Source organism: Lactuca virosa, chromosome 6, assembly GCF_052849685.1.
Source record: "Lactuca virosa cultivar CGN04683 chromosome 6, Lactuca_virosa_CGN04683_v6, whole genome shotgun sequence".
Classification (NCBI taxonomy): Eukaryota; Viridiplantae; Streptophyta; class Magnoliopsida; order Asterales; family Asteraceae; genus Lactuca; species Lactuca virosa.
This window is the reverse complement of record NC_136431.1, coordinates 5,460,663-5,472,337: the sequence shown is the minus strand read 5'-3', so window position 1 is coordinate 5,472,337 and position 11,675 is coordinate 5,460,663. Positions and strand designations below refer to the sequence as shown.

Below are 11,675 nucleotides of genomic sequence, written 5' to 3'. Positions count from 1 at the left end.
TCCAATAGTGTGCGATCCTATAATGGTTCACACCCAAAAATGCAAGAAACCCTAGGATTGAAGGAGAGCAGGGAGAGAGGAGGAGAATTTTGTTCTCCTCCTTTAGGTATGAGAGAGCCTCAAAAATTAGGTTCCCAAGGGTCTTATTTATAGTCTAGGTAACTTAGGGACATAGCAAGATTTGAATGATTAAATAATAGACTTAATCATAATCCAAATCATTTCCTTATATACCATAATGAGGCTTCTGGTGTAACGCCCTTTTCAAGTATGAGTTAATCACTAATTTTAAACTTACATTTTGAGTGGCCACGACGTGGTGGAGCTTCACCACGGCGTGGCAGTAACTTTTTGTTCGCGGTATTTTAATGACATGCCACAGCGTGGCCATGGGTTGCCATGACGTGGCAGCTGGTTTTGGAGAAAACCCTAATCCTTGGGCTTAGGGCCCTATTTAAAAGACTTTATGAATAGGTTTTCGAGATCATCCAGCCTCCCAAACTCAGAAACCCTAACCCTAGCCTTCTTTGCATTTTGTTAGCTTATTTTGGTACCTTTGTGATATTTAAAGGAGAAGGAAGCTTTTCTGGTGTGGTGGTTCACCTTGAAAGCATCATCTTCATCTTTTAGCATATCTTTTGGACCTTGGTGAGTGTACAAGACTCAATCTTTATATTGCTAAGTTGTTGAATCTCTACATTTGTCCCTTATTCTTCATGTCTTGGTGGGTTGGGGTGGTGACATCTCATAAATTTTGCAACTTTTTGAATCTATGGTTCATTTTGGGTGTTTGGTGCTTTGGATCTGAAGTATAAATGACTTTTGGTGTCATGCATGCAATCTTGGTCATAAAACCCTTTATTTTGACCTAATAAAACCCATATGTGTTGTCGTTTATGGGCCACGACGTGGTCATCGTTGGCCACGACGTGGCGGTCGTCTAAAGTCAACCTTGAACGCTGACTTTGAATGTTGACTTTTGACTTGAGTTGACTTTTTGTCAAACTCCTAGTTTTGGAAGAAGGGATAAGGGTTTACCTTGTATGACTATATAGGTGGTGTATAACATCTGTATAGCACCTTGATATGTTTTGGGTTGAAATATACCTAGGGTGGGACCCATTGTTATGTGTTGGGTTGAAATATACCCCAGGGCAGGGCCTATTGATATGTCTTGGGTTGAAACATACCCCATGGTTGGGCCCACTGCTTTGTATGATGTGTGGTATTTTGGGGAACTCCCTAAGACTTTTGCTTACAGTTTTGTGGTTTAATGTTTTCAGGTACTTCTGGTTCGAAAGGGAAGGGCCCGACATGATCGCACAACATCCACCAGTGTTCCGCATTCTATGATTTGTTTTGTACTCTGATTACTATTTGATACATTTATTCTTTGATTGGGTTTTTGGAATGAATAAATGGATGTTTTGGGTTGACTAAAAGAAAATTTTTACTTAGTATTTTTGGGTTATTACAAGTTGGTATCATAGTCTTGATTTCAAGGATTCGGGTACACTCTCGGGTGTGTCTGAACTCAAATTGAGGAATTGGTAATTTAAAAAAACTTTTCTAAAAATGTTTGTATAAATAAAAGGGTTGTGATGCGTGCAATCGGCCGAGCTCAAGTAAGTAATTCCCAAAATACCCATACCTAAGTAATATGATTAGTATGCATTCATGTGAATTGCATGCTAGAGTAGGGCTAATGATACCTTCAACAGTTGTATTCTAGAATTGCCTGATTTGCGTGATGCCTTATAGCCTAGTGAGATTGATTGTTATGCATTACTAGGATTTATATCGGCTCAATTAATTGCTAAATGTATGCTTTTAAATTGTATATGATTAGGATCATATAGCCCTAGAATGATTGGTTAGGCCTTATTTCTTGTTCCTTGTCTAGTTGTGCGCTTAGGGTAGAATCATTTGTTTGACAGTCTATGTGATCCCATTTTATGTATAATTTTCATGCATAAGGCAACTGATAGTTTCATTTTATTTACTTCTTTTCATAGTTTATTTTAGCTTATTTCATTCGCATTTTAGTTAATTTTCATGCATATTTTCCTTTCTGTTATTTTATGACCATTTAGGGTACTTTCTAGTTTCCTGAGCATTATTGCAGATTTTTTGGAGACTAGCGGAGCGGGATTCTTGGGAAGCGATTGGACTTGAAGGGCAATGAGGATTTTGGGCTTGATGGCTATGGAGGTGATTCATGGAGTGGGCTTGTCAATTGCTTGAAGGATTGGAAGATTTGAACTTTAAATTTGTAAGATGCAGGAGAATTTTCGAGTCTGCGGAGATCGATAATCGGGAGTTTGCGGAAGCTATGAGTGATTTGGAGAAGGAAAATTGGGCTCAAATTGAAGAAATCTTGAAGAAAAATGGGCTAGAGGCTGATTAGACTCGAACTGGGCCAATGGAATAGTTGTGGGGGCCCAAGACTTGAAGAAGCCCAAAATCCGTCACACCTCACCCGACCCGCGTAAGGTTTCCACGCGGCCCGCGTGGATTTTTGAAGGGGCAATTTCAGGATTTTGTTTTGAGCTCTATATTGGGAAGGTTGGTGTGCCTCTTTAGCCTTATCTTGAACTTCCGATTTTGACACATTCCCTCTGGAGTTTTGGAGCATTTTGAAGGCCAAGAACCCTCAAGAACTTCATCATTTCTCCTCTTGATTCTTGTTAAATATTGGGTACAATCTTTACTAACTTTGTTTTCTTAAGTTTAGCCATGCTTGGCTAGACAAATTATGGTTGACTTTGGTGAAATCTTTTGACTAATTGTTGAATGTTGAAGACTCCATGAACTTGTGTTTGAATCTTTATGAGAATGTTTTGTGTTTTAACATCTTATCATTACTTATATGTTTTTATTCATGAGTTTAAATGTGTTTGTGGTGATTAGTTGGCTAATTTCTTGATTAAGTAAAGGATCTTCAAATTAGCAAGCAACAAGTGATTTTTGTGTTAGTTTTACTTCACACAATCATAAAAACATTTTCTCCAACATGGTAGTGGAAACTTTTGACTCCTCTTGGATTTGGTGACTTTTTAATTGTTAATGCTAGTTGACTTTCACTAATTACATGCTTAATGGAATTGGTGACTTTGACTAAAGAAATTGTTATGAGCTTCTCTAACCATTTCAACAACTAAGAAAAGTCTAGGTAATCTCAAGCTTCTTGGATTACTATAGCCAAATTAAGGATTTAAAACAAGTATTGCACCATTGGATTCTAATGATATGTTCATCAAAAAGTCAAAGTGAGGAAACCTAAAATCAACCATCTTTCTCTTATTGATTTTACATCAAACTATTGTTTTTGTTGAAATTTTCTATTTAAATCTTAGTTTAATTATAGTTTGTTTCAAGTATTTCAAAACACTAAACCCCCCATTTTTAATTTGTTGTCATTTTACAAGTATCTTTACAAAGAGATTTTTCATACATTTATTAAATTGAGCCAATCTCCGTGGATTCGATCCCTTTACCACTATACACTATTTAGTGTGTAATATTTAGGGTATTTATTTTGTTGGCCTCGACAACCACTGTAACATCCCAATTTTCAAGTCCAAAAATTTCTTTTTAATTAACCGACTTATAAAAACATTCGTAAGAAAATACTATGAAAACACATCATCTCATAAACAATGAATCATGTCTGAAAACCCAAGTCATAAAATAATAACATATCAGAGTACAATCCCAGAAAACTCCATGCGGAAATCATGTGTGTGTGTGATGCGATGCTACGCCGCCGGCTCCTTCCCCTTAGACGAAGAGGTACCTGAAACCAAAACCGAAACCGTAAGCACAAAGCTTAGTGAGTTCCCCCATCATACCACATACCATACAATATCATCGGTATCTTTCAACCGGTAATCTTCGTCGGTATCTTTCAACCAGTAATCATCATCATCGGTATCTTTCAACCGGTAATCATCATCGGTATCTTTCAACCGGTAATCATCATCATCGGTATCTTTCAACCGGTAATCATCATCGGTATCTTTCAACCGGTAATCATCATCGATATCTTTCAACCGGTAACTGTCATCGATATCTTTCAACCGGTAACTGGGGACTATTCCACCCCCTACCACTAGCGTACAACAACAAGGTATAAACATACAGTCAGATATATCCGGGTACTGACCTACCCTTCGGTCCTAAGGACCGCTATCAGGGAAACTAATCCCTATTATACACGTAACATATCATGCAGATAAACTCATGACCAAGAACATAATCAGACCAAGATAATTATCACAAAGACAACCATCTTCTAAATATCCCTCTTTGGTGGGCCGACATTGTGGCCTTAGACCCACCCCTACTGGAAGGTAACTCACCTCGTACGAGAAACTGCTGATAAGCTGTGCGGGAAACCTCCGTCCGCTGCTGCTCCGGAAATCCTCCGGCTACAATCCCCACAAACACTCAGTTAGAAACTGATATCTACTCTTAGGGTAAAATGACCTTTTTACCCCCCAACCAAGTCCAAGTCAAAAGTCAACTTCTAGTTGACCGGACTCGCCGAGTTGGGCCGTCAACTCGTCGAGTCCCTTCCCTTTACTCGTCCTTATCCCCGACTCTACTCGTCGAGTTTAGCGACGACTCGACGAGTTCCTCTCCGATATGAACATCGAATGAGCCTTCATCCGACTCGCCAAGTCTGATGAACACTTGTCGGGTTCACCTTCAACTGATGAACAAGTCCCGACCTTGACTCGCCGAGTTGTATGAACAACTCGTCGAGTTCATCTTCAACATAAGAAGATTGCCTTGGACTCGCCGAGTCTGTTCTAGCACTCGTCGAGTCCCATGAACTCCAGGTCTAAAATTAAGTCCAGTGCGTTAGGTCACTCTTTCTGTCCTGTTACAACCCTTCTAACGCCCAACTGAGTCCTTTTGACCCTCAACAGAAATGGGACTCAAAGCCTTGGACTCGTCGAGTCCCAAGAACGGACTCGCCGAGTCGATAACGTCCACACCCAAAAACCTCGATTTTTGATGTACAACACTTGACCAAAAGATAGATCTAAGCTCCTTTAATCGTTCTAGCACGTAAATTAACAAACTTTACGTGCATGCATGGGACTTTGAGCTCAAAAGGACATAAAATAAGCTCTAGTGTTGCATGGGGCCTTCCTTGGGTGCTAAAGCAACCCAAATCTGCCTTGTGACCCCTTTAAAGACTTAGATCCGAAGTCTTGACCCCCAACCATGTTTGCAATCATGGTTGGTTACCAAAATGGCTTATAAAAGCCCTAAATCTCCCCAAAAAGGGATCTATCAAATGAAAGAGCAAGGTACAGACTTTATACCTCTCAAAGACTGCAAATGATGAACCAAACTCGAATCCTTCAGTTCCCTCTTGATCCTTCTATGCTCTTCCTTCTTCCTTGAGGTCAAACTCCACAAAAATCACTCAAAAGCCTTAGATCTTGCACCAAAACACTTAGGGTTTGCTATGGAGGGTTTCTGGGAGCATAAAGGGGCGATGGAGACTGTATAAGGTTGTTTAAATAGGGTACAAACCCTCAGATTAGGGTTTTCTCCAGTCAGAGCCTACTAGTCGAGTCCGGTACTCGACTCGACGAGTCCATCACTTAAATCCCGCGTCTCATCCCGCTTCTACTCGGCGAGTTGGTCCTTCAACTCGCCGAGTCCAAGGCCAAAAATGCACAAATACTTAAATAAAATACATACCAGGAACCAGGTGCTTCAACCACCAGCAACCAGCAGTGTTTGTAGAAGTTCATGGTAGTGTGGGAGCAAGTGGGTTAAAGGATTCCTAAGAAAGTTTAGGAAATATAGTAGTTTGTTGTGTGTGCAGTTAGCAGGGTTTTCAGGGAGTGGTTAACGGGGTGACTTAGAGGATTCTAGATAATTCTTGAGGAAGGTACATATAGGTGTGGAGGGAAGTATTGAGCCTGTACTACTGAAAGCACAAGATATGTACCCGAGTGAGGGAAATTCATGATGATTTTGAGAAGCTCATAGAGTGTGAGCTTCTTCGTGTGTATTCTGATTGTTTACGTGTTGTATTTCAGTATGGTGATGACATGTGATGGAACGGGATGTTCAGGATCTGGTTCCGGTTCGGGCTCTGGTACCAAACCGGTCGATGAGGGTTTACGCGTGTTCATTGCATCGGATATTACGCAAGGTATCCTTAATGCGAACCCTGTAATGTTCGAGACGATCAAGGAAGGGATTGTTGAGATGATGGAGGAGAGATTTTGGACCTTTTGAGCTGAGATGTTCGCCAGACAGTATGAAGCTCGTACCCTCACGTTAAAGGATTTCCGGGGATGTGGGGCACCAGAGTTCTTCGGGGTGAAATACCTCATTATCGCCATGCATTGGATAGCTAACATGGAGTGTGCCCAGATGACGAGATTCTCCCCCGAGGGGTCGAAGATGAGATTTGTTGCAGGGTGTTTGAGGGAGCGAGCTCGTGATTGGTGGGACAAGATTAGCTATGCTTTGGGAGCATCAACTATTAAGACTATGGCCGGGCCTGATTTCGTGACCAGATTTCGAGCAGAGTTTGCACCGGCTGTCAAGGTGTAACAGTTGCGAGGGAGTTATAGGACCTGCGCCAGACGACATAGACTAAGGTGAAGATCACCGCCAAGTTTTGAGAGAGAGCTTTATTGGTTCCATAGTATGCCGCATACGAGGAGATGAAGAAGACTCGATACCACGACATGCTGAGAGCCGATATCCGAGAGTTTTTTTAGCTTTTCAGCTTGTCGGACATTGGAGGATATGATATCCAGAGCCCGAGAATGGGATATTAACTTGGAGTACCTCGGGAAGAGGAAGGCAGAGCAGGTGTAGAAAGTAGTAGGACAAGTATGGCGTCGCCTACACCAACCACCTTGAGGATCACCAATGGTCGCCAGATCAAGGCGAAGACACATGTGGTGAAGAGCAGGGCATTATAGTTGACAGGTGAGCAGGCGAGAGCAGCACCTGATGTGGTTACTGGTATGTCTCTTTACCTTATCCCTTACCATTTTCTTTGTTTATGCTTATGTTTTATGTGATCATGTTTATGGACTTTCTTAGTCAATGGTATGACTACTCATGTTCTGTTCAATTCGGGTGCTACCAGATCTTTTGTGTCCCCTGCGCTTAGCAAGAAGTTTAGTGATGCACCCGGAATTTTGGATTATCCTTTGGATGTAAAGATTATGGATGATCATTCAGTGATTACTTCGAGGATTCATCGAGGATATGTTTTGAACATGTTCAGCGAGAGATATTCTACTAATTTGGTTCTGATTCGTATGTATGGGTTGAAGGTTATTGTGGGGATGGATTGGTTGGGACCTAATGGGGCTATGATTGACTGTGATCACCAGTTACTGAGAGGTCGGACCCTTAGTGGGGGAGAACTAGTTATTCATGGTGAGGGTGCTCGACGTCGACCGGCTCTCTGTTCAGCTGCGAGAGCTAGAAGGTATCTTCATCAGGGTTGTTTTGTTTTTTTGGTTTATATGTTGGACACTCGAGAGGAGGGAAATAAGACATTTGATGATGTGCCAGTCGTCCGGGAGTATTCTGATGTTTTTCCTGAGGATCTGCCTGGAGTGCCTCCGAAGAGGCAAGTCGAGGTTCGAATTGATTTGGTTCCAGGTGCGGCTCTGATAGCCAAGGCACCCTATTGGATAGCATCACCCGAAATGCAGGAGTTGTCAACATAACAACAAGAGATGTTGGACAAGGGGTTTATCATACCGAATAGTTCACCTGGGGCGTACCGATTCTGTTTGTGAAGAAGAACGACAGTTCTCACAGGGTGTACACCGACTACCAGAATTTGAACAAATTAACGGTGAAGAACCGTTATCCACTCCTGAGGATTGATGATTTGTTCAATAAACTGCAGGGTGAATCATGTTTTTCCAATATTTATTTATGTTTAGGCTACCATCAAATGAGAGTTCTGGATGAGGATGTTCAGAAGACGACTTTTAGAACTTGTTATGGTCATTATGAGTTTGTGGTGATGCTGTTTGGTCTCACCAATGCATCAGCAACGTTCATGGATCTCATGAACAGGGTTTGCAGGCCGATGTTGAATTGATTTGGTTCCAGGTACGTCTCCGATAGCCAAGGCACCCAATCGGCCAGCACTACCTAAAATGTAGGAGTTGTCTACATAGATACAAGAGTTGTTGGACAAAGGGTTTATCAGGCCGAGTAGTTCACCCTCGGGCGCACTAATTATGTTTTTGAAGAAGAAGGATGGTTCTCACATGATATGCATCGACTACCAGGAGTTGAACAAAATAACGGTGAAGTACCGTTATCCACTCCCGAGGATTGAAGATTTGTTTGATCAGTTGCAGGGTGCATCTTGGTTTTCCAAGATTGATTTACATTCAGGATACCATCAGATGAGATTTAGGGATGAGGATATTTAGAAGATGGCTTTTAGAACTCATTATAGTCATTATGAGTTCGTGTTGATGCCTTTTGGTCTCACCAATGCACCAACAGCGTTCATGGATCTCATGAACAAGGTTTGCATGCCAATGCTAGATCGGTCGGTGCTTGTCTTCATTGATGATATATTGGTCTATTCTAAGACCAAGTAGCAGCATGAGGACCACTTACGAGAGGTTCTGGAGACTTTGAGGAGGGAGAGGCTTTAAGCCAAATTCTCCAAATGTGATTTATGGTTGTGTGAGGTGCAGTTCATGGGGCACCTTGTCAATCAGAAGGGTATTTTGGTTGACCCAACCAAGATCGAGGTCATTATGCAGTGGGAGGTTCCGAGGTTTCCATTTGAGATTTGGAGTTTCCTTGGCTTAGTGTAACACCCAATTTTGAAAGTGTTCGGTTGTGGCTTCGGAGGCCAATGGCATAAGCGTAATATGACCATTCGGTCTTTTATGGGTCTCGGGTTTTATTCGTAAGGTTTTTAGGATTAAGGGTGTAACTAGGAGCGTAGGGCTTCTCGCCACCTTTTCGTGGATATAAAGTTCGTCGGAAACAAACTTAGAACGAAGAAGTTATAACACTTTGAAGTTATTGGCAATATTGGTCCCTAATGGAGAAAAGTGACAAGAAGGTACCATGCATGCAAGGTGGTAGGCGCAAAAGTACGCCCATCGTAAGCTAGGGTATGCCCAACGTAGAGGACTAAAATGGATGCGGGTGGTTTGTGAGTACGCGGGGGGTACATAGAGGTACGCGGGGCGTACTCCTTTCAAACTACAACCCTAAAATTTAGGGTATGCCACGATAAAAGGAATAATATGCCTCAATGGTCAGCCTCCAGTTCACCCTTAGACAGCCACCACGAAACCCTAATCCTTCTTTGAGTGTTATTGGAGCTTAGAAGGCCATTGGAGAGCATTTTTGGTGTTGTGGATCCATTTTCCAAGCAAGTAAGAGCAAAGCAAGGTGGTGGTTCAAAGGAGAAGTTATAGATCCGAGTTTGTTGCTTCATTTTAGACCATCTTGAGGTATAAAGTATTAAACTTGCCTCTTGAATGCTTGGATCTACCATTTTGAGTTTTTGGACCTTTTTGGTCCCAAGGATGGAGCTTTATGGTTCAAATCTGATTCCTATGCTTAGAGCTGCCACTCTTAGTGATCAATGAGTCCCTAAGGTAGAAAGTTGCCATCTTGAATGTCTTAATGGGCTCATGCATGAGTTAAGATCACTTTCATGGAAGTAGAATACCATTTTTGTAGTTTGGGATTATTTGGATCATGTAAAGTCACCAAGTCAGTGACTTTATGGATTAAGACGTTGAAGAGGACTTGGATATGTGTTTATAGCCTTTGGAATAGAGTATTAAGTGCTTAATGGGAGAAGTGACTTAACAGAGCAGTACGTTGGGAGTACATGCATGTACGTGCAGCGTACAAGTCATACAGCTGTACGCTTAGCGTACAAAGGAGTACGCCCCACATACTCAACAGATGTGGGCTTTGCGTGTTTTGGGCCTCAGATTGGGCCATACATTGGACTTTGTTTCTTTGGGCCTTAGTGGCCCATCAGAAGTGAGATATTCTGGGCTAAGATTATGGATGGGCTTTAGGGTAAGTCCCATTAGAGGGGTTGGGCCCAATTTAGCAAATTGGGCCATTAGTGGGCCACTAGTGGGCTTGGGAAGTCTGCCTAGTATTGGGCCTATCATATTATGTTTTGGGCCTTAGGTATGGATCAAATTAGATCAGGGGTAAAATGGTCATTTTACCCTAAGGAGGATTATTGGCTTTTGGACTAAGTGTTACTTTGGTAATGATAGCTCAGGGAGTCGAGAGATCAGCAGTTTAGGGATCTGTCAGCTAGCAGCCAGAAGATTATTCGTGTGATTCAGCAGTGCGAGGTGAGTTTCCCATTGTGTGAACGGGTCTAAGGCACCAATGTCGGCCCGTATATGTATGCATGTTTGATTATATGTTCCGGACTACGGTCCGATGTCGGGCAGTGCCCGATGTAGGTTTATATGTTTATATGATCTGGACTTCGGTCCGATGTCGGGGAAAGCCCGAGGAATGTTTGTATGCTTGATGTCTTTGTGATTCTTGCATGTGCTAGTTTTGTATGTTTCTGGACATCGGTCCGATGCCGGGGTAAGCCCGAGGAATGTTTCCGGATTTTGGTCTGATGTCGGGCGGGGCCCGAGGAATGTTTATATGTATGTATCCGGACTACGGTCCGATGTCGGGCGGTGCCAGAGGAAGGTATGCATTTTTAGTTATACTTGTTGTCTTTGTGATACTCGTATATTCCTGGTAAGGAGGTTAGTGTGGGCGGGGTCCCGTATCTTATCACTAGCCGAGTGTGCACGGGGTTCCATATCTCATCATTAGAAAAGTAGGGGCGGGGCCCATGATAGGCGAGGCCTTAGGATTGGATTGTATAGTATTGTATATTATTCTTTATGTGCTAGTATGATTATATGATATTGCTTGTATGTGTATAGCGGGCGGGGCCTGGAAGAAACAGATCTGTATACCGAGCGGAGCTCGATGCCAGGTGGGGCCTGATGCCAGGCGGGGCTTGATACCGGACATGGTCCGATGCCGGGCGAGGCCCGATGTAGGGGGGCAATATATGTGATTATGTGTATGTTATGTGGTAGGTTGGGGAACTCACTAAGCTTCGTGCTTACGGTTTTCAGTTTTGGTTTCAGGTATTTCCAGTTGCAGAGATAAGAGCTTGGGATGACTGCATTGCACACACCAAGATGTTTTAGTCGGGGATGTTTACTCTAATGTTTTGATACTCTGATAATAATGTTTTGAGATATTTTGACTATGCTTTGATGAAATGATTTGATAACTAAGGTTTTATTTAATGATTTAAAATGAAATTTTTGGACGGTATTTTTGGGATGTTTCACTTAGCAGGATATTACTAGAGGTTTATTAGGAGTTTCTCTAGGATCACAGTTCCATTGACCAAATTGACGAAGAAGACAGTTACATTTCATTGGGGGCCTGAGCAGTAGGAGACATTTGAGACTCTGAGGCAGAGATTGTCCGAGGCTCCGATTCTGACCCTACCCAAGGGTGTTGATGACTTTGTGGTTTATTGTGATGCTTTGATCATGGGATTGGGTGCATTTCTTATGCATCGGGGTCATGTGATTGCTTATGCGTCGAGGCAGCTGAAGCCTCTTGAGGCA

At 42.3% G+C, this 11,675-nt stretch overlaps 1 protein-coding gene across 1 annotated transcript; it reads left to right on the top strand.

Moving 5' to 3' along the window:
- Nucleotides 1-7,097: 7,097 nt before the first annotated feature.
- On the top strand, nt 7,098-7,727 carry LOC145121296 (uncharacterized). Its single transcript, XM_079057067.1, has one exon. The coding sequence runs from the start codon at nt 7,098-7,100 to the stop codon at nt 7,725-7,727; it is 630 nt and encodes a 209-aa protein (XP_078913193.1).
- The last annotated feature ends 3,948 nt before the right edge of the window (nt 7,728-11,675 follow it).

What these genes read in the sequence shown, in the direction of transcription:
- LOC145121296 (XM_079057067.1), top strand. Translation starts at nt 7,098, where the DNA reads ATGACTACTCATGTTCTGTTCAATTCGGGTGCTACCAGATCTTTTGTG.